Source organism: Catharus ustulatus, chromosome 12 (genome assembly GCF_009819885.2).
Source record: "Catharus ustulatus isolate bCatUst1 chromosome 12, bCatUst1.pri.v2, whole genome shotgun sequence".
Classification (NCBI taxonomy): Eukaryota; Metazoa; Chordata; class Aves; order Passeriformes; family Turdidae; genus Catharus; species Catharus ustulatus.
In genome coordinates this window covers 4,083,102-4,108,087 of record NC_046232.1, presented here as the reverse complement: position 1 = coordinate 4,108,087, position 24,986 = coordinate 4,083,102, and the positions used below count along the sequence as shown (strand labels likewise).

The 24,986-nt window shown below is 56.9% G+C and overlaps 3 protein-coding genes across 7 annotated transcripts; 2 read left to right on the top strand and 1 right to left on the bottom strand.

Moving 5' to 3' along the window:
- Positions 1-21: 21 nt before the first annotated feature.
- Positions 22-11,744, top strand: SCAMP2 (secretory carrier membrane protein 2). The gene is made up of 9 exons (XM_033070764.1): positions 22-169; positions 4,968-5,048; positions 5,512-5,601; positions 5,996-6,113; positions 6,756-6,884; positions 7,319-7,478; positions 7,958-8,059; positions 9,911-10,028; positions 11,028-11,744. Exons 1-9 carry the CDS (start codon positions 113-115, stop codon positions 11,172-11,174), a joined length of 1,002 nt encoding a protein of 333 aa, XP_032926655.1. The 5' UTR covers positions 22-112; the 3' UTR covers positions 11,175-11,744.
- Positions 11,745-12,680: 936 nt separating this feature from the next.
- Positions 12,681-16,924, top strand: ULK3 (unc-51 like kinase 3). Of its 5 annotated transcripts, XM_033071130.1 has the most exons (16): positions 12,681-12,836; positions 13,046-13,186; positions 13,343-13,463; positions 13,567-13,671; positions 13,751-13,894; positions 13,987-14,069; positions 14,144-14,299; positions 14,378-14,483; positions 14,609-14,649; positions 14,746-14,848; positions 14,954-15,018; positions 15,212-15,290; positions 15,374-15,414; positions 15,495-15,542; positions 15,851-15,905; positions 16,077-16,924. In XM_033071130.1, the coding sequence occupies exons 1-16, from the start codon at positions 12,735-12,737 to the stop codon at positions 16,091-16,093; spliced, it is 1,407 nt and encodes a 468-aa protein (XP_032927021.1). In that variant the 5' UTR covers positions 12,681-12,734; the 3' UTR covers positions 16,094-16,924. The 5 variants fall into 5 exon arrangements, 3 of the variants coding, with proteins under 3 accessions (XP_032927021.1, XP_032927020.1, XP_032927022.1); XM_033071129.1 differs by lacking the exon at positions 15,374-15,414; XR_004419238.1 differs by lacking the exons at positions 15,374-15,414; positions 15,851-15,905; positions 16,077-16,924 and having other exon boundaries at positions 14,938-15,018; positions 15,495-15,535.
- A 3,552-nt stretch (positions 16,925-20,476) lies between these two features.
- Positions 20,477-24,493, bottom strand: CPLX3 (complexin 3). The gene is made up of 4 exons (XM_033071156.2): positions 24,167-24,493; positions 23,140-23,332; positions 22,732-22,819; positions 20,477-21,564 (listed from the first exon to the last, which is right to left on the bottom strand). The coding sequence occupies exons 2-4, from the start codon at positions 23,298-23,300 to the stop codon at positions 21,340-21,342; spliced, it is 474 nt and encodes a 157-aa protein (XP_032927047.1). The 5' UTR covers positions 23,301-23,332; positions 24,167-24,493; the 3' UTR covers positions 20,477-21,339.
- Between the last annotated feature and the right edge of the window lie 493 nt (positions 24,494-24,986).

Sequence of the window (24,986 nt, the reverse complement as noted above, 5' to 3'; positions counted from 1 at the left end):
CCCGCGCGAGCTGTACGCGCCGCCGTGACGTCACGCGGCTCCCGGTCACGCGGGTGCCCCGGAAGCGCCAGGAGCGGCGGCGGCGGGAGCGGAGCAGGAGCGGACCGCGCCCATGTCGGGCTTCGACACCAACCCGTTCGCCGACCCGGTGGACATCAACCCCTTCCAGGTGGGCGCTCAGGGCGGGCGGCTCCCCCTTGGTGCGGCCCGGCCCGGCCGGGCCCCCGTGCCCCGCACACCGGGACGTGGCACTGAGTGAAGCGCCGCTGGCCAATGGCAGAGCCGCTCCTGCGCGCCTCGGCCAATCAGAGGGAGGGGGCGGGACCGGGGGCGTGAGGCGGCCGCGACCCCCGGCCCTGAGGGCGGCCGGGACCCCCTGCCCGAGACCCGGAGCGGACCGGGGCTCCCGCTCCCTTCCTGCATCCCCGCCTGGCCGGGGCTCAGGCCGCCTCTCCCTTCTGTGTATCCCGATCCCGGTACGGGGCCGGGGCTCCCGTACCCCGTCCGTGTCCCCCTCTCGCAGGACACCCCCGAGCGCTGTGACCCCCCGGGTCCCTCCCGCTCTGTCCCCACTGCTCCTCACCACCCTCGGTGCCGGGCACAGCCTCCCCTCCTCACCTCGCCAGGCACTTTGCTGCCTCTCGGGATGCACAACAGCTGGGAATGCCCATGCTGAGGTCTTATTAAAAATGCTCCATCCCTGGAGCTCTCCTGGCCGTGCTGCGTGGTGATCTGGTTGTCCGCTGGGTCTCTCTGGGTGTCTTTTTAAGGCGCTTAAAAGTGAGTTCCGAAAGGCAAAGCTGTGGATTTCGTGTAGCTCAAAGCAGGGCATTCCTGTTAAGGTCACTGAGGACTTGGTCTCTGCTTGCTGGGTTTCTCCTCTCTGGGATTAACCTCTGAAAACTGGGGTCATTTGTGCAGGGAGCTGGCCTGGAACAGCCTCTGGTGTGAAATTCAGTGTATGGCCTTTGGCTCCTGTCTGGGAGCTCAGCCTCACCTCCGCTGCTTGGCTGGGATGTCACCCACAGGAAGGAATGTTTTCTTGACCTTGGATTTCAGGGCTGAGCCAAACAGAAATTGTTTGCTGATGAAGCTGAGTCTTTTGAGGAATCGGAGAGAAAAAATGCTTTCTCTTCTTCCTCACTTTCATTTTAACATGGTCTTGTGGCTCTCAGGAATGGGAAGAGTGGGGATGATTGTGGTTCTCTGATATTCTTTCGAGGGAGTGGAATATACTGCTGTTCATGGACATGGGATTTGTTGCTTTGGCTCTGAAAAAGCAAATATTCCTAGAATCACAGAACAGTTTGTGTTGGAAGGGAAATTTAAGTTCATCCAGTGCCTTTCCCTGCCATGGCAGGGACACCTTCCTCCATCCCAGGTGGCTCCAAGTTCTGTCCAGCCTGGCCTTGGACACTTCCAGGGGTCCAGGGACAGCCACAGCTTCTCTGGGCACCCTGTGCCAGGGCCTGCCCTCCCTCACAGGGAAGAATCTCCTAATATCCAATCTAATCTCTGTCAGTTTGAAGCCATTCTCTGTTGTCCCATCACCTGTAAAAAGTTCATCTCCATCTTTCTTGTCATCTCCCTTCAGCTGCTTTGTGCACATTCAAGCTGTCCTGGTATCTGACAGGGCTGTGCTCACACTTTATTCACTGTACAAACAAAAAGAGGTTGAAGGTGATTTCCAGCCAGTAACTCCCACGTCAGGCTCACTTCTTAAGGAGGATTAACACATGTCCCACCAGCTCTTTGCAGCTCCTCTGGTCCTTGTGAGAGGTTCTGTATCCTCCTCTTGGGACTGCAAGTTTTTGTCTTACCTTTTTTTATTTTTTCAAGAAAACTTCCCCAGCAGCTGGTTGAGAGGAATTTTTGACTGCTGCTTCCTGGAACCTCGAAGCCTCGTTGGTCTGGTTTTGAAATGGAATCCCAGCCTGTGGGACAGCCTGTTCCCTGCCAGGGGCTGGATCCAGGTGTTTGCTCTGTGCTGGGGTGACAGTGTCCCACTGACACTGCCTTCCAGATGCTCAGGAGGGAGCAGAAACCTCCTCAGCCCAAGGATCTCTCTTGCCACAGCACCAGGGTTGTCCCTCCTTGCTGGAGCTCCCTGTTCAGTTTTTCATCCTCCTCAAATCCTGACGGATCTCTGCCTTTTCAGGAGACTTTGTTCTTGATGTTTGTTAAGCTGTGTGTAAAATAAGCTGCTTTGGTCCTGTTAAAAATATCTCTGGCTGCTCTGTTACTTATTGTAACCAGTTAATGAGAGATGATTAACTTCCTTCCTTTATCTAGTAACCTGCTGGAAGTAGCAGCTGCCTCCAAAACTTTGATTCAAGCTTCAGGCAGGGCTGGAAACTTCCATCCTCTCCAGAAATATCAATAATGAAATCTTCAGGATTTCTCTCAGTGCATCTTCCAGGTAGTGGCAGCACTCTGAGTGTGCAGGACTGGTTATATTTGGGGCAATACTGTGATATTTTGACAACTGTGCTAAGTTCCAGGTGATTCTAGGCTGAGCTCTTTTTTCTTGATCTCATCTAGAGAGGCCTCTCATTTTGCTTCTTTAATCTGTGGGAACAGAAAGCAAAGGAAAAACAGAATTCCTCACCCAAACCTCTTCAGCACTGTGACAGCAACTTTGTATTTGCATTAAGCTGCATTTGAAAATAGTTTTAATATTTGTGGCAGTGCAGTTTGGTCGAGATGTGGAGTTGTTCTGTGCTGGGGGCATGTGAAGCCATGAAAAACAGCATCACACATCCCTGGCACTTGAGGAAGTGATGGTTGGAAGAGCAACAAAAGGGAATCTGCTCATGGCATCCTGCAGGATCAATCTGTGAGCACGAGCTTTGTGGCTGGGCACACTTATTGTGGCTCCAAGGGGTTCTGAATTCAATCCCTGATCCTTCCCAAGGTTTGTTTCAAGAGGGTCAGCTGTCCTTTGCTGTGCAGCTGGCAGAAAATAACAGGAAAGCATGAATTTGTGGGCAGCTCCTTGCTGATCTGTGCATGCCTGGTGCTCGCTCATCCCTCACTGCCTGCTCCAGGCTCACCACAGAGGCTGCTGCCCGTGTATCACCCTCTGCTTTCCTTCCTGCCCTGCCCAGGCACGTGTCCAAACACTTCAGCTTTGTTGCAAATTCCCTGCTCTTTGGGTTCCTATTTTAGACATGCTTGCACAATAGCAAAAGCTGCTGGGCCTTGGCCTTACAGCCTAATTAAGTGACTTTTTTTTTTTTTTAAACTGTGCAGTAAAATGAGAGCTTCTCTACCTTGGGAATCCAACTGTGGTGCAGCTGAAGCCACAGTGCTGCTCTCCCTGCCCGTGGAGAGCCTCCAGCTTTCTTTTGGGTGCAAAGAAGCCAAAAGAAGTAAAATGTGTGTTTTATGGTGGTACTGTCACATTTCTCCTTATTCCCAGCCTGGGCACCCAGGCTCTCCAGAGGGTTTTTCAGCTTTCACTTTCCACTTCCCACACCTTGAAGGGAATTTCTCTTCCTTGTGCAGTGGTTTTGTGCTGGACTTTAGTCCAGTTGGGGCTCGTGTGCTCCGGACTAAAGAGTTTATGCTGATGTGCAGCTGCGAGGGGGAAGTGTGAACTTGTGCTGACAGCTCTTATCTCTGCACAGCTGAAGCTTCCAGAGGAGTCAGGAGTGAAATAAAAGCATGTTTTATCTCCAGTGTGACAGTCCTGCTGCTTCTTCCTACTTTTTGCAGCCCTTCCTCACTGGGGAGTTGAACTTCCCCGAGCAGCATCTGAGAATCTGCGATGCCTCAGCCCGGGGTGATTCACAAACGAGTGCGACCTGTTGGTGGGGAGTGCCTGCCGTGCAGGAGCTGTGGAGTTACTCATTAACTGCTCTGTGAGGATCCTGCTCGGCAGAAGGCTGCGCTAGAACCCTGGGAATGGCTCCAGAGGGATTTTCCTCCATACCCTGTCTCCCTCAGCCCCTGCAGCCGCACACCCGGCACAGCCTCTCTTCCTTCTCACCCCGTGAAGCACCAAATTAGGCTGGTCTGGACACACGAGGTGCTGAGGGAGGGAGGGAGAAGAAGCCACCTTTTAATTTTCTAATTTAATTTTCCCACACCTTGCAAGCAGGTTGATAGGCAGAAAGATTTCCAAGTTCAAAAAGGGAACTTTTCTGTTTCTGGAATAACTGGGGAGAGGAGTGCTCCAGAGGCAACATCTGGCTGCCCAAGAGGAATCTCTGCATGGAAAGGAGTGGGTAGAAAAGAGGAGATAAAAGCAACTGTGTGCATTGCAGGTGAAGGGAGAGAGGTGTTCTGAGGTGCAGAGAGCCTGTTTTTAAACATCAGACGAGTTGATGGAGACGAGTGGGAGGTGCTGTGAGTGGAAGTGAGAGCTGTTATGCCAGCAGCATTAAAACCTCCTAAAATAATTGGTGTCACACCTCCAGCTCAATTTGCCTGAGTCAATTTTCAATTTTTTCAATTTTCACTTTTCCAGAGCAGTCAGTGGCATTTTAGCTTGCTGGAATCTCTCAGTCAGGATCAGCTGTATCTAGAATCTGGTTTTGTATCTGGAATCTCATCATGCTTGCTTTGTGAGGCTCAGCAACAGCCAGGCTGGATGAGTCCAAATCCCTGGAAATTAGGAATAACTCGCTGTGGGTGAGCAGAAGTAGCCTGCACAAAGTATTCCTGTGCCAAAAGCACACTGTGGTTGTTCAAACATCCCTCTTGGTTGAACAGGAGATTATTTCTGCTCACAAGTCTTGCCTTGCTGGTGGTCATCTCCTTGGGTATTTAAATTCCATGCCAACCAGGGCCATCTCCCTGTGGCAGGGATGTTTCACCTCTTGAAATTCCCAGCTAACAAGCAGATGGAAAGCAGGGAGCATGGATAAGATGGAGCTGATGTTCTTAAAGGCCTTTTCCAAAGTGAAATCAATGATGACACTCCATATCCAATGCTGATTTATCCTTGTGCTCTCTCCCTCCAGGACCCCTCGGTGACACAGCTCACTAACACCAGCCAAAGTGGCTTGGATGAATTCAACCCCTTCTCTGAGAGCTCCCAGCTGGTATGTGCCACATGGCTTTGTGCTCTGTGATGGTTTTAGTGGTGTAGAAGTTCCCTTGATAGGTGCAGCTCAAAAAAAGAGGAATTCCTGGCTGAGTTCCCCGTGGGTGTGGCTCATGGCATGCAGGAGTGGGCAGTTGTCTGGAGCAGTAATGAGCTCCCAGCTGGAGCTGTCCCCTCACATGGAACAGCTCCTCTCCAGCTGGCTGCTGAGCCCAGGGGAGCCCCATGAGTTGTGAAGGAGAAGATGGTTTGTGGCAGGACACAGCAGGATTTCTTTGCTCCCTGTGCTGGGAGCTGAGCTGCCCTGGCAGTGCCACTGAGGAATGGCTGGCAAAGCCTCATTCCCTGGCTGCTGCCATGAACCAGGTGGGAGAAGGAGGGCAGGAAGGTGAGATTTGGGGTTTAAACAATTCACCCAGAGCTGTGTTTCTCCTGCCATGTTTTTCCCTGGTCTCTTGCAGACAAATGCGGCGCGGACGACACCGGCGGTGCAGCCCTCGGGCCACTCGCAGCCAGCAGTGCTGCAGACATCTGTGGAGCCCACACCACAGGTACAGCCCCTCTCTGCTGCCCTCCCAGCCTCCTCGAGCTCCCAGGACCTCTGGGAGCACAGGATTCCCTGGGGTGGTGGCTGGGAAGCTGCAGGTGATCTTTTTGACTTGCATTTCCAAGGCAGATCTTTATAGGGAATACACGCATACAGATTTTCTTACATCTCTTTCCCTGTCCCTCTGGTGGCAGAGCTTGTTTTGCCTCATGTGCTGTTGGCTCTGGCTTCTCTCTGGAAGTTCTGGATTGTGTCCTGTTAATGCTTTTAGCTTAGTTCTGGTGTCTGGTCAGACACACTCAGTGCCAGGAGAATACATGCAAGTACCTGACTGCCAGGATCACCTCACAGCCCAGCCCAGGGCAGGGCTGACCTCTCTGATCTCTGTCCCCTCCCAGGCTGTGGCTGCAGCAGCACAGGCAGGGCTGCTCCAGCAGCAGGCAGAGCTAGAGAGGAAAGCAGCTGAGCTGGAGAAGAAGGAAAGGGAACTGCAGAGCCATGCAGCCAGCATCGACCGTGAGTACTGACACCTGCCCAGGTCAGCCTGGATCGCTTGCTTTGCCAGGATTTCAGGAAAACTCCCTGTGGCAGCCCTTCTGGGACAGTGCCTGGCATCCCACAGCTCCCAAGATGGGAAGGCAGCTCAGGGGTGGGATGCTGGAGGCCAGCTCTGGTGGGTGCCTGCCCTCAAGCAGCTGCATTTCTCCACCTAAAGTTCTCAAGCACTGATCTGTACCCGTGCCAGAGCTGGTGAGTGGCACTGCCACGCTGAGGCTTCTCTCTGGGAGCAGCAAAGCTCTTTTTCTCAGCCTCAAGGCTCTCTTAGCCACAGGAACCCAGTATTTTCCCCCTAATCTTGGTTTGAAGTGGCTGAATCTGGGCTTGCAGGGCTGAGTGATAGTGGCTGGGATGGCCCTTTGGCCAGTGCAGGGGAATTCTGCCTCCCTCAAGGGAAAACCTCTGCTCTGCCAGCAGTTTATCTCATCCCTGCTGTGCTGCCTGCCCAGATGTAGGAACTACCCAACCCCTGGGCTCTGCCAATGTTTTAATTCATGAATTAAACAGTCACTGAATGGCTGCTTGGAAATTCTGGGGTGGGAATTGGTCTTTGAAGGAGAGAAGAGCAAGTGAAGAGCTGTTCCTTCCTCCCTTGCACAGCGAGGCAGAACAACTGGCCACCTCTCCCCAAGAGGTGTCCCATCAAGCCCTGCTTCTACCAGGATTTTTCTGCAGACATCCCAGCTGACTACCAGAGGATATGCAAGATGCTGTACTACTTGTGGATGTGTAAGTAATGGCTTGAACTGCAGTCAGAATTCTTTTGGAGGAGGTTCTGTTTGAAAAGCCAGGCTCTGTCACACTGTAAATGCTGTTGATATTGTCTGCAAGGGTAAAATCACATTTATCTCCCTTCCTATGAAGGTACATGTGATGAACCCCGAGTTTATGCTTTGGGAATAGCTCATTCATAACAGGATTTTAATTGTTTAATGGAGGCTTGAACAACTATTTAAGATTTGGCTGTGAGCAGCAGGGTCAGTGGAGCTTCTTAGGTCGAGCTCTGTCTCCCTTCCAAGGGTGCAGGGAAATTAGATGACCCAAAGTCACCATAATTTCTGCAGCTCTCACAGCTCTCAGTGTGTTCAGTGAAACATTAGGGATACTTTGGAGTTTCCAGGAGCTTGCTGATGTTTTTTTTCTCTCTCTGCCACCCCAACCAGTGCATTCCATCACCCTGCTCCTAAACCTGCTCGCCTGCCTGGCGTGGTTCACAGTCGAAGGCAGCAGAGGAGTGGACTTTGGTCTCTCCATTCTGTGGTTAATTTTATTCACCCCTTGTGCCTTTCTCTGTTGGTACCGACCAATTTACAAGGCTTTCAGGCAAGTACTTTTTTTTTCTTTTTTTGGTGTCTCTTAGTGGGAGGAGCTTGGAGTTTATCTGTTCCCATCGTGTATTGCCCGCAGGATTTTTCCACCTCTTTGCATCATTAGATAAACCCAAACCACAGTGTAACTGAACATATTAGATCTGTCTGATAGAACTTAATTATGGTGATCCTTTTTCACCCTGAAATCCAAGCCTAGGCAGACATAGGGCGCTTTTAATCCATTTTTTATTCACTTTATTAATTTCTGAGACACTGTTTGGTACACTGATGTCAAACACGCTGCGTTTGTTGAGGGAGCTGCCTTCACCTCATCTTGTGCAGAGAGCTGGATTTGCATTTGGGTGCCCAAATTCCTGCCCACATCACCTCCCCTCAGCAGCTCTTCCCTGGAGAAAGGAGTTCACTGAAGCTGTTCCTCTCCTCTCAGAGCAGGGATCACGGGTTTCACTCCTCTTGCCATCTCTCCCGCAGGTCTGACAGCTCCTTCAGCTTCTTCGTCTTCTTTTTCATCTTCTTCTGCCAAATAGCAATCTACATCATCCAGGCTGTTGGAATTCCTGGCTGGGGAGACAGGTAGGCTTGGCTTTGCTGCCTGGTCCCTTTTCTCACCAGGGCTGTGACTGGCAGGAGCTCTGGGCCCTGGTTCTCACAGCTGCCTGTTCTTCCTGCTGTGGTTTTCCTCTCCCAGCCCACGCACAGCCTCGGCAGGTCCCAGCTGGGCTGCCTCCCTCCTCTGCTCATCCCATCCTAATCCCAGCATGTGAAGGAGTGTGAGAAGGGGAATATGTGAATTACTGGATATGGAGCAGAAATCCTTCCCTGGGAGGGTGCTGAGGCCCTGGCACAGCTGTGGCTGCCCCTGGCTCCTCGGGAGTGTCCAAGGCCAGGTTGGACACTGGGTCTTGGAGCACCCTGGACAGTGGAAGGTGTCTCTGCCCATGGCAGATGAGTGGAATGAGATGAGTTCTGAGGCCCCTTCCAACCCAAAACATTCTGTGAGAATTCTTCTGCTGCCTTCTCCCTTGCTCAGTACAGATCATATTTGCTCCTCTGGTGTGAACCAGCTCTGCCTTGTTCAAACTGGAGCCTTCCCTGGCAGCAGTGTGGGGCTGAGGGATCTCTGACCTGAAATCTGGGTGCTGCTCAGCCTGATACTGCTGCTACCACCCTGACTCCATCCCCAAACCCTTCCTGAATCTCTCTGGAGCATGTGGTTGGTGGGTTGAGACAATCAGAGAGGCTTTTAGCCTCACCCTCTCTCAGTGACATTGTCCAGAAGGGTGAGCCTGGGCTTCTGGAGCGGGTCCAGCAGCCTCAGTGTCAGCAGCTGTGCCCTGCAGGGAGAGCACAGCCTTTCCTTTTGCCTTGCTGCCTGGGCTGCAGCTCCCATTCAGGAACTATGGAGCGCAGGGAAAAGGTCAGCAGCCCGTGGTGCTGCTCCCCAGGGGAAGCCTCCAGTGGGAACTGCTGTCTATTTTCTGCAGAAGGGCTCATGGGCAGAGCTGTCCCCAGCCTCCCTGAGTCACAGGGGACAGGGAGGGGGTTTAGTCTGGCTTGGAGAGGCTGCCTGGAGCTTTCTGCTCCGTTTCCTCCTGCCAGACAGCGCGGATATTTTCGGCTGCAGCGCTTTCCACTTCCCTGTGCCACACATGGGATGGGACCCGCTCCCTCCTGCTGGCACACGGTTGAGTGGAGCAGTTGGAAAGGTTCCTTTCTCCAGCACCCAGGAAGGTGTTCTGAGTGAGGTGTCTTGGTATTTTCAGCCACAGCCAAGTGCTGGTGACTCTTTGAATTCTTCCTTGCCCCTTCCTTTCAACAACTCCCAGTGTGTGTAACTTAGAATTGTGGAATCACAGAATGGTTTGGGTTGGAAGGGAACTTAAGGCTCATCTCATCCATGGGCAAGGACACCTTCTGCTATCTTGTGTTGTGTCCAGCATGGCCTGGGAAATTTCCAGGCATGGAGCAGCCACCCTGTGCCAGGGTTTCACCACCTACATCCATCCTTTCCTCTTCCTCTCACTCCCAACCCTTACATCCCTGCCAGGGTGACACTCAGGCCCAGGCTCCAGACCTGCCAGCTGATCTCTTCCAATTTAGCTGTTCCAGCCTATCTTTACCCCACTTGGTTGAATTTTGAGAAGGTGCCCATGGAAGTCGCAGTTGGCGCCAAGGGTATTGATTTTGCTGCCTGAGGGGAGGGCACAGGGCTGGAATGTGGGTGGGATGATCACAATCCTCCTCTAAAAACGCTAATGCAAACTCCATCCCCAAAACAAGGGCCTGGATGAGCTCCAGGTTCCTGTTTGATTCTGTACTGCCCTGTAACCTTTCCCTGAAGCACCTGTGGGTGCCCTGTGCCTCCTGAGCTCCAGCTGTGCTGGAATTCTGCCCATGCTCAGCCCGCTCTCCTCTCCCTGGCAGCGGCTGGATCGCGGCGCTGTCGGAGGTGCGCAGCCACGTGGCCGTGGGGGTGATCATGATGGTGGTGGCCGCCTTCTTCACGCTCTGCGCCGTCCTCTCCCTCTTCCTCCTCAAGCAGGTGAGTGCCTCGAGGGCTGGCAGAGCTCAGGCTGCTCCCAGGGGTCCTGGGTTTGATGCCTCCTTTCACCCAGCTGGAAATTATGATGGGATCAGGGCGCTGGTGGGACAAGAGGTTTTAATTAAAGTGTTTTTACTTGTGCTTCCTGCATCAATGCCAAATTTCTTGGGCATTCTTGAAGTGGGAAGTAGCTTCCCTTTGGAGTCATAGAATCATGAAATTATTTGGGAAGGGGCTTTAGAGCTCATCTTACCCCCTGCAAAAGGCAGGGACGCTTTCTGCTATCCCAGGTTGCTCCAAGCCCCAGTGTCCACCCTGACCTGGAACATTTCCAGGGATGCAGAGACAGCCACAGCTTCTCTGGGCACCCTGTGCCAGGGCCTCCCCACCCTCACAGCAAAGGATTTTTTTCCTGATATCCCATCTAACCCTGCCCTCTGGCAGTTTAAAACCATTGCCCTTTGTCCTGCCCAGAGGTGGCTGTGTCTCTGTTCAGCATCCAGGGATTTTCAGTCACTGCTCCTACAGTGTGGGGGGGCTTTTCGAAGCCTGCTGGTTCCCACTGGTTCCTAAAGCCACCCTCCTGCCTGACAACAGCAGGGCTGGATTTCTGCAGGAATGGCAGAAATGGAGCTTGGGGGAAGGCACAGACAGGCTGGACTCATCCTTGTTTAATGGTACTTCCTTCTTTTCTACTGCTTTTGTCTGATGCTGTTGGCACCTTCAGGCCCTGCCCTTCAGTAAATACTGGGTTAATTCTGAGCCATCACAGGATGGGGAGTTTGGATCTGAAACCAGCCATTTTGCTGAGAGCTCCACATTTTTCAGCAAATGAAGGATTTTTTTCCTGAAATCTGCAGCATCCATGAAGCCACTGGCTCCAGCCCATGCTGTCCAGCTGTCAGGGAGCTGGTTAGGCAAGGAAAAGCAAGGAATGTGCAGCACTCCCAGAGCCACACGCGGATTTCCCTCACTCTTTGCCTCCCCTCTCGTTGCCAGGTGCACTCCCTGTATCGGCGCACAGGAGCCAGCTTCCAAAGGGCCCAGGAGGAGTTTTCCCAAGGCATCCTCACCAACAGGAGCTTCCAGAACGCAGCAGCTGGGGTGGCCTCCTCGGCTGCACAGAATGCTTTCCGGGGAAATTAACCCTTTTCCCAGGAAATCCAGCCCATTCCCAGGAAATCCAGCCCTTCCTGGGCTGCCTCCCTCTCGCTTCCTCTGCCCTCATCTCCCCAACCTTCTTTTATTTTATTTTTTTTTTTTCTCTAAAAATGCACTTTTTGGGGGTACCATGTGAGCTCTGTGATGCCGACACTCCTGATGAGGAGAGGGTTTTTTTTCAGCTTCAGCTGAGCTATGGTTTGGATGATTCGTTTTCCCTGTCTTGTTTTAGGGTGTGGGGAGATGGGGGAAGACATTCTCTGAGGCAAATATTCCTCCCTCCAGGACCTTCTGGGTGTTTGTCTCTTCCTCCCCTCACTCTGTCTGTAGCAGGAAGATGAGGGGAAGCAGGTTTTTGATTTTACTCTCTCTCTTCTCTTGGCCTTTGCTACGAAGAATTTGATTATCTGCTGTTTTGGGAGGGTTTTGTAACGTGCATGTAGTTGATGTCGTTAATTTTAAGAACAGAAACTGTACTTTTGGTTTATTACACTCACATGACACTGTATTTTGTCCTCATAACGGCTGGGGCTTCCTGAGAGCCAGGATAACGTGACACAAAGGAAAATCTGGGAGCAGGGGGGATGTGGGGGGGGATTTATTTCCCCTGGTCCCCCCCAGGGCACATCCCTTGTTTCCATGAGGATCCTGCAGGTGCCAGCCCTGGGCACGGAGAGCGGGAGAAGGGATCAGTGGAGGCTGAGTCTTCTCAGTGGCTTGAAACCAGGAGAGGGAGGGGAAAAGGGATTTTGGTTTGGCTCCCGGCTCCAGGTTGGGGCAGCTGAAGACACGGAGTCACACAGTGCCTGTGACACCCTTCTCCAGCTAACCTTGAACGAGGCAGAGCTCCCTGCCTTCCTCCTCGAGTTTAATTTCTTTTTAGCTGGGAAGGAACTGTTCTGATGTGTGTTCAGCTGCATCCCAAGCTGGGATGGCCCTTGGGGTGGATGGGGGCAGACTCGCACCTCTCCCCCCTTCAGCCCCGTGCTTTGGGTGTCACGGTTTGGGTTTGGGTGCCCCCGTGGAGGGGGTTTCGTGCAGATTTGGCTTTGTGGTGCCCCTTTGCCAGGGCGGGGCTTGTCTTAGCCCCCCATCCTGTGCTGGCGAGGGGCGGCGGGGGAGCGCTGGGATACAGAAATCGGTATTTTTACACCCTTTTCCTCATGTATTATTGTTTGGTTTTTTTTCTCCCGAGTCTGATCTTTTAATGTTTAAAAAATTATTAATAAAATTTGTTCATGTGGTCTGGATACGGTGCCTGTGTCAGCTTGGGGGGGTGGGGGGTGGAGGGATGGTTATGGGCGTGGTTTGTGTTGATTGGCGGATCAGGGGGCGTGGTCTATATGGTTGTGGGGGGCGTGGCTTGTCGGTGGGGGCGTGGCCAGGGGCGGGTTGGATGGGACCAAGGGGCGTGACTTGGTTCCCGGGGGTGAGCGCGGAGTGGGCGTGGTCACGTCCTCGGGGGCGTGGCCTGAGCCGTGGCGCGCCGGGAAGGCGGAAGCGGCTCCCGGGCCCCGAGTGCCGGACCGGGGGTCCGGAGGGGCCATGGCCGGGGCCGGCTGGGCCCCGCCGCGCCTCGACGAGTTCATCCTCACCGAGCCCCTCGGCTCCGGCACTTACGCCACCGTCTACAAGGCCTACAGGAAGGTAGGGCCGAGCCCGCCGCCGGGGTCGTCTTTTTGCTCCCCAGTCTGTCCCACTCACTCCGTGGGACCCCCTTTTCCGGCTGTCCGCTTGGGGTACCGCCCCTACAGCCCCCGCCTGGCACCTGCCATCCCCTTGTAGGGGTCCCTTCCCTCCCCACCCGGCGGGCTCTTTGGGTCGGGGGCTCCAGCGTTGTCCCCCCTCCTCGGCAGAGGGACACGCGTGAGGTGGTGGCCATCAAATGCGTCAACAAGAGGAGCCTCAACCGGGCATCGGTGGAGAACCTGCTGACAGAGATCGAGATCCTCAAGACCATTCGCCATCCCAACATTGTGGAGCTCAAGGACTTCCAGGTGGGCTGGGGGCTTCTCGGGGAGCCAGAACTACTCTGGCTTGGATCCATGCCTGCTTCCCAAGGGTGTATCCGTGAGGCTTGGTGCCAGCGACTGGGCAAACTGGTCCGGGTGGGACTGCCAGGGGTGGCACGGTGAGGTCTTGTTGCCTGGCAGTGGGACGGTGACCACATCTACCTGATCATGGAGTTCTGCGCCGGGGGGGACCTGTCCCACTTCATCCGGATGCGCCGCATGCTCCCCGAGAAGGTGGCACGCGTCTTCCTGCAGCAGCTCGGTGAGGACACCCCGCCTGCCTCCCGCTCTGCCTCTGCTGGGGACCCTCCCCGAGGGTTTTGGGGCGCAGGGCTGTGCTATCACGTGCCCATCCACCCACCCAGCCTGCGCCCTGAAGTTCCTCCACGACCACAACATTTCCCACCTGGACCTGAAGCCGCAGAACATCCTCCTGAGCGCCCCGGAGAACCCCCAGCTGAAGCTGGCAGGTCAGGCCACCTCCCTGGGAGCAGCTGGGAGGGGGCAGATCCCTTCTCTCCGTGGCCCCACGAGCTCTGTGTGCTGCAGATTTCGGCTTTGCTCAGTACATGTCCCCGTGGGATGAGAAGCACGTGCTGCGTGGCTCCCCGCTCTACATGGCCCCCGAGATGGTGTGTCAGCAGCACTACGACGCCCGTGCCGACCTGTGGTCGGTGGGCGTCATCCTTTACGGTGGGCTTGGCTTTTATTGCCCCCGGGGGGGCTCTGCTCAGGGCTGGTTTCCCCCTCTCCATCCCCCCCCACCGCTTCTTTTCCCCCCACAGAAGCAATTTTTGGGAAGCCACCCTTCGCTTCCCGCTCCTTCGCCGAGCTGGAGGAGAAGATCCGCAGCGACCGGGCTGTGGAGGTAACGTGGGGCTGGTTTGGAGGAGCTGGGGGGTTCTCACAGCGGTCACTGGGCTCAGCCCCTTCCCTCCCCAGCTTCCCAGCCGGCCCCAGCTCTCTCTGGAATGCCGGGATCTCTTGGGACAGCTGCTGGAGAGGGACCCTCGGAAGCGCATCTCCTTCGAGTGCTTCTTCGCTCACCCCTTCGTGGACATGGAGCACATCCCTGGCCCCGAGAGCCTGGGCAAGGCGGTGAGCAGCAGGGGCTGGGGGCTGCTCCCGGGAACGGGGGGGTTCCAAGCCCTGAGACCCCCCCCTTGTGTCCCCCAGACCGACCTGGTGGTGGAGGCAGTGAGGAAAGATCAGGAGGGAGACGCCAAAGCCGCCTTCTCCCTCTACCGCAAAGCCCTGGAGTATTTTGTGCCAGCGTTGCACTGTGAGTCCCCCCCCGGGGGTAATGTGGGGCCTGGGTGTATTTTTGCTATTTTTGGGGGGGCAGCACCTCAGGGCAGGGCAGTTTTCAGCCCACCCACCCCTGTGTTTGGTCGTTTTTCCTCTCAGATGAAAGCGATGCGCGGCGCAAAGAAGCCATCCGGGCCAAGGTGAGCCAAAACCCCTGGGGGGAGGGGGGGGTGAGGGCAGTGCCCCCATCCTCTGCACTCCATGTCGGGGGTCTCCTCACCCCAAAATGTGCACAGGTGAGGCAGTACATCTCCCGAGCAGAGGAGCTGAAGGTGTTGGTCACCTCCAGCAACAAGAACCTCCTGGAGAAAGGAAACCCAGCCAGAGAGCTCCTTAAAGGTAACGATTTTTGAGCACCCCGTGGTGTTGGAGCTGGCAGGGATGGTGGTTTTGGGCTGAAAGGTGAAGGTTTTGGGCAATCCCCGTAGCCATGTCCCCTTGCAGAGATGGCCAAGGACAAACCTCGGCTCTGCGCCGCGCTGGAAGTGGCTTCGGCTGCCATCACCAAGGTGAGGGGTGGCCTGGGGGGTCCCCTCACCCCTGGAGGGAAGGGGAAGCTGCAAACCTGCTGGGGAGGGGAGGGGGCTGCTGGATCCCCCTGGCCATAACCAGCCCCCACCTGCTGGGGAGGGGAGGGGGCTGCTGGATCCCCCCAGCCACAGCCAGCCCCCAGCCACAGCCAGCCCCCGGCGCCTCTTGCAGGAGGAGGAAGGCAGGGATGACAGTGAGGCCCTGGAACTGTACCAGCAGAGCTTGGGGGAGCTGCTGTTGCTCCTGGCTGGTGAGTTGGGACTGTTCAGGGGGTTTTGGGGCCAGGATGGCTCCTGCTCCCATCCCTCATCCCCTGGCACGTTTCCCCTGCAGCGGAGCCGGCAGGGCGGCGGCGGGAGCTGCTCCATGCCGAGGTGAGTGCCAGCCCTGGGACACCCGAGCTGTCCCTGGTAGCCTGGCTCCAGAGGCACTGTGTCCTCTCTCTCCCCACCAGATCCAGACCCTGATGGCCCGAGCCGAGTACCTGAAGGATCAGATCAAGGTATGATGGCTGGGGGTGCCCCAGAGCGTACTTGGGGAGGATAAAGGCTGGAAAGTCTCAAGCTGCACCAGGGGAGATACAGGTTGGATATTAGGAGAAAGTTTTTCACGGAGAGTGATAAAGTACTGGAATGGTCTGCCCGGGGAGGTGGTGGAGTCACCATCCCTGGATGTGTTTGCAAAAAGATTGGATATGGCACTTAGTCCATGGTTTGGTTGAGGTATTAGGGCATGGGTTGGACTTGATGATCTTGAAGATCTCTTCCAACCTAGTCTGAGTTCTGTGAAAAGTCCCCTCTCCCTTGGCAGATGCGGGAGGCACAATCCATGGGCAAAGAGGCGCTGGCAGAATCTGTCCGGAGCGGTGAGTCGCCCTTTCCCAAGGGGACTGGGGGAATATTCCTCCAGCTCCACAGCCACGGGGCTATCCCTGATCCCAACCCCACACAACCCTGTCTCCCCCAGCCCGGGAGCCCTCCGGGAGGGGCGGCAGCGGCACAGGCAGCCCGGTGAGTCCTGCTGTGCCCCGGCACAGCCTGTACCTTGCAGTGACTCCCGGGAGCTGCCCCGCAGGACGCTGCTCGCTGCCCTACCTGGAGACACCGGCGCCGGGATGAGGTTTCCGTCCCCCGCTCCAGGATGACACCTGGAGGGTCACCCCGGGGCTCCCAGCCCCGGGGGCTCTGCGGGGCCATCTGCCCCTCTCGCAGGCGCTGGCTCATTTCCCTGCCAGCCCTGCCTCGACCGTCTGCTGCTGCAGCCTCCCCTGCCACAGCGGGCGGGTTATTCCACTCTAATTCCCTCCGCTGGCTGCCATGGGAAGGGTATTTTTATCCTGGCAGGACATCCCCCCTGCTTTTTCGGCTGGGTGGTTCTTCCACCTCCCGAATTCTGGGGGAGCTCACACGGCCCAGGTGCACAAATCCGGCCGGGAGCTGAGGGTGGACAGGGATGCTCCGCTGTGCCTTCCTCGCCCGGCATCTACCTCTGCATCCAGCCTCCAGCACCCACTGCAGTGGCCCAGCCTAGCCATACCTCCCTGCCTCTCGCTGCTGGAGCACTGGGAATGAGGCTTTTCCTTCCTGAACCTGGAGCCTGGCAGGTGCTGGCTGTGTCATCAGTGTCACGACAGTGAGCAGTGCTCAGCAGGTACTGATGGAGCCGGGCACGAGCAGCAATCAGTCACCTTCAGGGACACCCTCTCAGCATCCTGCCTGCCCTGCTCCACTCCTCAGGGCCCTGGCACCCCCAACATCCAAATCATGTTCCCAGGAGTCGCTGGTATGGGGTGCTGAGGTTGGCCTGGAAAACAAGGTACTTGTCTCAAAATCTCAAGGGAATGTAATTTATTGTCTTTAATAAACTTTAATTTTGATTTCTCCACCTCCTCCGCACTCGGGTTTGTGATTTGAGCCTAAGAAGGGTCCCCAGGCGAGCCCAGGAGCCAGAGCCAGCCTGGGGTCCTGGAGCCATCAAGGGGGGCTGGGGATCCTTGTCCCTGTTCCCCCAGGAGCAGAGCTGGGTGTCCCCTCCTCTGCTCCAGCAGTGCTTTTCCTTCCTGTGCTCCCTGGGGACACAAGGCAGCCAAAGCAAGGTTTGACCTTGTTTTCACTTCCCATCTTTTCATTTTTTTGCATGTGTGGAAAACACGGAGCAGAACAACACGAGCCGTTACGTAAAATCCTGTTTTCTCCAATGGATTTTTGTGGCGGGTGAGGAAGGGCCAGGCTGGGCCATGAGGGAGGGCAGAAGGGCTGAAGCAAAGCACAGGGAGGATTTTTGGGTGTCCCATGAACATTCTGAGCCATGACCTCTTCCCAAGGCAGCCTCCCTGCGCCGGCTGCTCCGTGCTCAAACCAGCGCGGAGCTTCCCGGGCAGACGCGACGAGCCACTTTCACATCCTTTTTTATTCTTCTTATCATTATTATTCAGAGCAGAGATTCTATCCCGAGGCTGTAAAGCGCTTTCTAAGCCCCCGTGTCCTCCCCCGGCCCGTGGCGAGTGCGGGGCCGCCGGGGACGGCTGCGGCAGCCGGCGCGGATAATCGCATCTGCCTTCACGCTCGGCCGCCAGCACGGCCCAGCCCCAGCCCCCGGAGGCAGCACCAGGCTCTGGATTCTCCCCTGGGGGTGTTGGAGGCTGGAGTGGCCTGGCTTTGTGCTGGGTGTGTGGCTGTGAGGGTCTCCTGCACTGGGGTTTTTGGTGGAAGTTGGCACAAAGTGAGCGGCGCCTGGCCTGGCAGCGTCCGGTCCCATCCGTGCCATCGTCCAACCGTTCCTTCCAAAGGGATCTTCCAACCCTCATGGAGTGGCTTTTGGGGCTGGATTGTCACCCAGAGAGGGACAGGAGTGGCAGCTGGGTTGGAGGAGAATCCACGATGTTCGATGTGATTGGTGTTCTCTTCATGAATAAAAGCCGTGACTTGGGAATGGCTGGGATGGGGGAAATTGGGAATGGTTGGGATGGGGAAAACTGGGAATGGCTGGGATGTGGGAATTGGGAATGGTTGGGATATTGGGAATTGGGAATGGCTGGGATGTGGGAATTGGGAATGGCTGGGATGTGGGAATTGGGAATGGTTGGGATGTGAGAGGGGTTTGGGATGGGGTTGGGAAATTGGGAATTGTGGGAGATGGAAAATTGGGGATGGCTGGGGTGGGGGAAATAGGGAGTGGGGCTGGGATGGGGAAAACTGGGAATGGTTGGGGTGTGGGAAATCTGGAATGGTTGAGATGTGGGAAATCAGAAATGGCTGGGGATGTAGGAAATTGGGAATGGTTGGCATGTGGGAAATTGGGAATGGGGTTGGGATATGGGAAATCAGGAATGGCTGGATTGTGGGAGGGGTTTGGGATGGGGTTGGAAAATTGTTGCCAGCCTGTGGGTTGAGGTGAGGTCAGACCCGATGGGCTGGGGAGAGCTGGGTCAGTGTGTGGAGCCAACCTTGGGCTTTCCCAGGGATCTCTAATCTGCTTTAATCCCGACTGCTGGAGCAGCAGGGGGTGGAGGGATGGGCCACCCCTTCCCAGGGATGTTTAATTGCCTGCAAAAAGGAGAAGGGAGATTCCCGGGCTTCCATGGCAGCTCATTTGTTTCAGCTCTTTCACAATTGCTCACTTAATGCTTTATCCACTGGGGAAAGCACTCGTTCATCCCACACTCACCCCTGGGAACGAGGAGGATCCTGCAGCCAGCTGGTGCAGGAGGGCAGGAGTTTTGTCAATAAAATTTGTGTTACTTGATCAATAAACTGTATTTTATTTTATGGACAAAATTCCTTTTTACCAGCATCTCCCAGTTTGCTTGGACAAACCCATCCCAACCCAGCCCCATAGGTGAGGAAATTATATCAGGCCTGTAAAAGAGAGGGAGAAAAAACCCACATTTTCTGCTTTAATCCACACTTACTCTTTGCTTTAAGATTTTTAGTCTGTGTGTTGATGCCTGGAGCACTCGTGTGGCGTGGAGGCTGCAGGGATGCTTGGGAACCACTAAAAACTGGGTGGGTGGGGAAAAGGCAGGAGGGGGCTGCCTTCTGATCCCATCCCGGCCTCTCATCTTTCATCCGAGCCTCACCTCCTCCATCCCACCTTCTCATCCTCCATCCCAGCTTCTCCTTCCCCCATCCCAGCCTCTCCTCATCCCAGCCTCTCATCCCTCCATCCCAACCTCTCATTCTCCATCCCAATCTCTCCTCCCCCATCCATCCTCTCCTTCCTGGGAGCAGGGATGCAGCCTCGCAGGAGCATCCTCGGCGCCGCCGATGCTTCTGTTTGCCGGGAACGCTTTGCTGAGGCTTAACACGTCTCGGGAGCCGGGCGGGGGGAGCGGGGGCTGCCTGGCTTTTCGCATGCCTGGGGGTCATGGAGCCTCCTAAAATAAACCCGCTGAGCTTCACGCGGCCTTTGCGTGGCGGCACGTGGGCCGGGAGAGCACAGCCCAGGGGTCGGGCACGGGGGGCAGAGCAAGGAAAAGGTGTGGGAGAGGATCCTGGCTGGTTTTGGGGCTGCAGCCCCGGCCCCGTGGTGGGATCGCGCTCTCCCGTGGGATTTAAACGTGCCCTGCTATCCCTTTCCTGCTGCGGGATTAGATCAGCTCGGGCTGATCCTCATCAGGTATGATCTCCTTGCAGAGCTAAAGCTGCTCCTGCCAATCTCCCCGCTCGTTTTTTCCCCACTTCCCAGCCCTGGATTTGGGATCTAGTGGGAGCAGGTGTCCCTGGAGTCTCCCGGGGCTGGAGTGGGGTGAGGATGTGTGTCCACACCTGAGCTGCCTCTGTCTGTCTGTCTGTCTGTCTGTCCTCCTGGGGATGCACATCGGGAGTTTCCCAGAACTCCTGGCCCTGGCACAGGATTATCGGGGGCTGGGGGTAGAAAGGAATCTCTTGGTGCAGCAGCTCCAGCACCCTTAATAATAATAACAACAATAATAATAATAATTAATAACAAGATAATCTCCCAGCACCCTCTCCTGTGTTTCCCATCCTCCCCTATAAAACAAAACTGCAGCTAACCAAGGGATTTGGAGCGATGAATTCCCAGCTCATGCCAAGTTTTTCCAGGAAGCCTCACCACAGGAGCCCCCTGCCTGCCGGGATGCTGCCGGGCTGGGATCACACCTGCACCAACACGGGCTCGTCCCTGCAGGGAATGTCCTTGCTTGGAGCAGTGTGCTGGACACCCTGCAGTGCCCGTGAGACTGAGCGTTCTGAAGGTTCTCTATTAAAACAGCCAAAAATCTGCCGGGAAAACGGGAATTTTGTTTGCTTTTAAACCAACTTGTAGCATCCCTTTGGTCCCAAACGCGAGCGCAACCAGGAGAGATTTCTTGGGGATTCTGCTGCCACGGAGTTCTCCTTGGAGCTCCCGTCCCTGCGCCCCAAAACCAGGAAAACAGGAAAACTCAGCCAGAAAAACAGAGCTCGGGGAGAAAAATAAATGCATAGACATCTCCTGGTATTTATTCCACCGGTGATAACAGTACCGTGGCACGGGGACAGCACAGGAGGTGAGGGACACTCAACCGAGCACAGCACGACTACAGCACGACGAGCAGGGAGCACGGGGACACATTCCCTCATGGCTTTGTTCTGCTCCTGGAAGGAACAAGGACGGGATCCCATCCCGGGAGAGGGACACCACTGCTCCGGGGAAGGGCTGCTGCGGGCTCAGCTCGGCACCAGGGAGGGCTTTTGCTCCTCTCTGGTGTCAATTCAGGCTTCAGCACCGCCCTTCCCGCAGGGATGAGCGGGATCGTATGGCAGATCCTTCCCGGCTGGCTCCTTCGGAGGGGCCCTCAAGGGCACGGGGGGGCTGTTCCTTGCGGGGATGGGATGTCTTTTCTCGGGGCATGGCTAGGGGACACGGGGAGGGGGGTGTTGCACACCCTGCCTCGTCCTTGCGAGGCGAATCGGAGCCTCCCGGTCGTTTCTAGGAGGCTGAGCGGAAACGTGGAGGCAGAGCCGCAGCGTGTGGCCACCGCTGCAAGGTCAAGGACACTCCAAGGTGGCTCTCCCGTTCTCTGCAACCTGCGGGGCTCTGCCTGCGGGCTGCGGGCCCGGGGAGGAGGCCTTGGGGTACGGGGGGGACATGCTGGCTCTTGGCTCTAAGCTCAGCCCGGCGAACGGAACGAAAGCCACACATCAGGGACATCTGGGTCACAGGGGCTCGACAGGGCTCACACGGCTCAGGAGGACCCGAGTGACACGCGGCAGGGGTGACAACGTGGCTGGGGTCCCCGCTGCAGGCAGCAGCCCCCGCCAGCCCCCGCGCTGCGTCCCCTCCCTGCTCAGCCCCCATCACATCACGGAGCATTTCTCCGCAGATTGCTTCAGGTCCTCTAGCGTGGCCGAAGCTTTGTCCTTCAAGGAATCAAGGTCCAGGTTCTGGATGTTGCTGAGCTGGCCGATAACCGAGTTCTTCTCCTCCTCCTCCTCGTTGTCCTGCTCGATCATCTTTGCCAGCTCCTTGGGCAGCTCCACGTCACCTCCCACCAGCTGGATCTGGTTGTCATCGGTTTCGTTCTGGAACGGGCCGGGAGAGAGTCAGGAGAGGGGGGGTGGCACAGCGGGAATGGGGCTTCTGGAAGCACCGCAGGAGGGGTTTGGGGCTCTGTTCCCACCTGGGAAGGTCCCCGGGGTGAGGGTGGGAGCCCGGGCACCCGCAGCGAGAGCCGGGATCGGAACCCACGCGCGGCGCCGGCACAAACTGGTGCCCAGCTGGCGCTGCGGGGGCTTAGGCACCTAATTAAGCTCCGCTTATGTTTAAGGACTGCTCCCAGCGGCGGTCGAGATCAGCTCCGAGCCGGGAGCCACGGGGAGACTCGGTATGAGGCAGCCCGGCTGCCAAGTGGGATCAGCAATGAGCAGAAGAAACTTGTCAAAAGATGAGAAGGGACGTCTCAAGCGCAAGGAGGCAGTGAAAGGATGGTGGGGCCAGATCCAAACAAATCCCAGTTTCCCCTGGAGAATAAAAAAATCTCCATCTCTTCTTTCTCTGCCTTTTCTTGGCTTTTGGCAGGGGGTAAAAGAAATTCTCCATCCGTTTATTTCCTGGATATATAAGGGGGGTGAATCCAGGCTGGCTGAACAACACCAAACAATCAGAGCAATCTCACTTGGCTTAGCTGCCCCTTTGGAACTAATATTAGCCGGGCTCTAATTTGGAGTATTCACCACCGAGTGATTCTTCCTGAATAAAGGGTGGGTTGGGAGGGAGAAGAGCTTGCGACAATTCCAAGAAAGGCTGAATTATCCCTTGATTAAATTGTTTTCAATGAATCGTTCATCGTGCGGAAATTCCAAAATTGGAGTTTAGGTGGGAGACGTTCGCCAAATAATCCGGGCAGAGGAGCTGGCTGATCCAGGCAGGAAGGTGCAACCCTGGCTGCACTCCCGGCTCGGGGGACTCTGGGGTGAAGGTGCTTTTCCCTCACCCGGCTGGATTTAGGGGGAAAAGCGAGGAAGAGGGGGGATCAAGCGAGGCTGGGAGTCCCACTGTCCCGGGCTGGTGATTTGTGGTGCCCGGGGGGAACGAAGGGACCAAAATTTGGGGACAAGGATGGTTTTGAGGGGAATTTATTTGCGTTTGGGCTTTCAGGCTCAAACCCCAGCCAGCCAAGGGGGTCCTTGTCCCTTCCCCTCACTCCAGAGCTCCATTTGGAGCTTGGCCTCCCTTTGTGTCCCCCGTACCTTGGGGAGCCTGTACTTCTCTCGGAAGTGCGACCTGACCGTGGCTCTCTCCGCCTTGCGCTGGGCGAACTGGGCATCTCTCTCCATCCTGCGGAGCACAGGGGGCACTTACCAAGAACCCGTGCCCCCCATCCCTGGCTTTGAGCTTCCCCCCCACCTCAGCACCCCCCATTTTCTCTGAAAAACCCCGTTTTCCCACAGTTTCCTCCCCCCAGCGCAGCCTGGAAGGAGAAAGCAATCCCATCTCCCGGGCGAGGAAGAGGATTAAGGGATTAGGGGGCTCATCAAACCCCCTGACTGTCCCCAGCGCCGGCTCCCCCCCATCTCCCACGCGCGGGATGCGGGATTGGGATCACCCCAAATCCCGCGGGGATCCCGGGGGTCCAGCCCGGTGCCGCTCGCACTCACTTCTCCTCCACCAGCTGCCGCTGATATTCCTCATACTCCTCGCGGGTCATGCCCTGCGCCTCGGCCGGCGATTTCTCGCTCTCGCTTTTCTCCTCGCCGCCCAGGCCGCCCGTGAGGTTCTTCAGCTGCCCGCCCACCATGCTCTTCACCATGAACGCCATGGTCACGCCGTCGGGGGGCCGGGGGGCTGCAGCTGCGACAGCCGGGGGTCACCGGGGGGCTCCGGCGGGGATGGGGGTGAGGGAAAGGAGGAGTCACCGGGGAACGGGGTAAGGGTGAGCTGAGAAATGGGCAGGGAAGGGGATCACCGGGATGCTGTGGAGAGCCTGGTTATGGAGCGGCTGGGGTCAGCGGAGATGAGCTCCTGGGCAGCTGGGACATCGGGCGGAGGGACACCGGGATGAGCGGAGCTGGGCTCCCGGGGAGCGGGGTTAGGATGAGGTGAGAACCGGGGAGATGAAAGGAGGTCCCGGGGAGGAGCCGCGGTCAGCGGGGTCGAGTCCGCGGGGAGCTGGGATATGGGGTTATGGAGGATGCGGGATCAGCGGAGCCAAGCTCACACCGCACCGAATTCCTGAGGAGCCACGAGCAGCAGAGCTGAATTTCCCGGAGGCGGAATACCGGGTGATGAGCAGCCGGGGTCAGCAGAGCCGAGTCCCCGGGGAGCTGCGGTGCGGGGTTACGGAGGAGAGGGGCTCGGCGGGGATGAAATCCCGGGATGATGGAGAGCTGAGGTCCCGGGTTACGGAGGAGAGGGGCTCGACGGGGATGAAATCCCGGGATGACGGAGAGCTGAGGTCCCGGGTTACGGAGGAGAGAGGCTCGGCGGGGATGAAATCCCGGGATGACGGAGAGCTGAGGTCCCGGGTTACGGAGGAGAGGGGCTCGGCGGGGATGAAATCCCGGGATGAAGGAGAGCTGAGGTCCCGGGTTACGGAGCACCGGGTGGCGGGGTAGATGGGTTCCCGAGGGCTGGGGCACGGGGTTATGGAGGAGATGAGGATGAATTCCCGGGATGACAGAGTACCGAATTCACGAGGAGCCGGGACCAGCGGTCAGCGCAGCGGAGTTCCCGTGCCGGGGGAGCACGGAGTTCCCGGGATGCCGGAGTAGAGGTGGAGGAGCCGGGCTCAGTGGAGCGGAGTTCCCGGAGAGCCGGGATGCTGTGGAGCTGAGTTCCCGGGACAGCAGAGTCCGGAGTTGCCGGGATGATGCCGGACTAGCCGGGATGTGGGAGTCCGGGGTCCCGGGGTGTGCGGGGTCAGCGGGGCCGCGCCGCCCGGCCGCCCATGGCGGAGCGGTCCCGGCCGTGAGCAGAGCGGGGCTGCAGCACCGGGGCTCGCACGGCTCCGGTGTGTGTGTCCCTGCACGGTGGCGGCAGCACCGCCTCCCGCCCGGCCCCGCCGCCTCTCCCGGCCCCGCCGCCTCCCCCGGCCCCGCCGCCCTCCGCCGGGCGGAGCCGCCGCCGTCCCGACCCGCCCCGGGCCACCGCGAGTGCCACCCCCGCGGGAAGAAGAAGGAGCCCTCAGAGCCCCCCGGGGACACCGGCGTGGATGGAGCCACGGTGCCCCCCAGACACTCTTCCATCCATGATTCCCGGCTGCTTTATCCCACCGAGGAAGTAAACCCACCCCGCTGCCCTTGCTCCCGCTCTGCTCCCCATCCTTTGGGTCTGGCAGGAGGAAAAGCCGGGCTTGACGCTCGGAACAAGCCATATGTACCAGCACCAGTCACAACTGTTGTTTGCTCATCCATCCAAAGGCTGGTGCCCAAAAGTTCCCTCCCCTTTATCCTATTAATGATATCCCTGGAAGTATTCCCATCCCTGGAAGCGTCCAAGGTCAGGC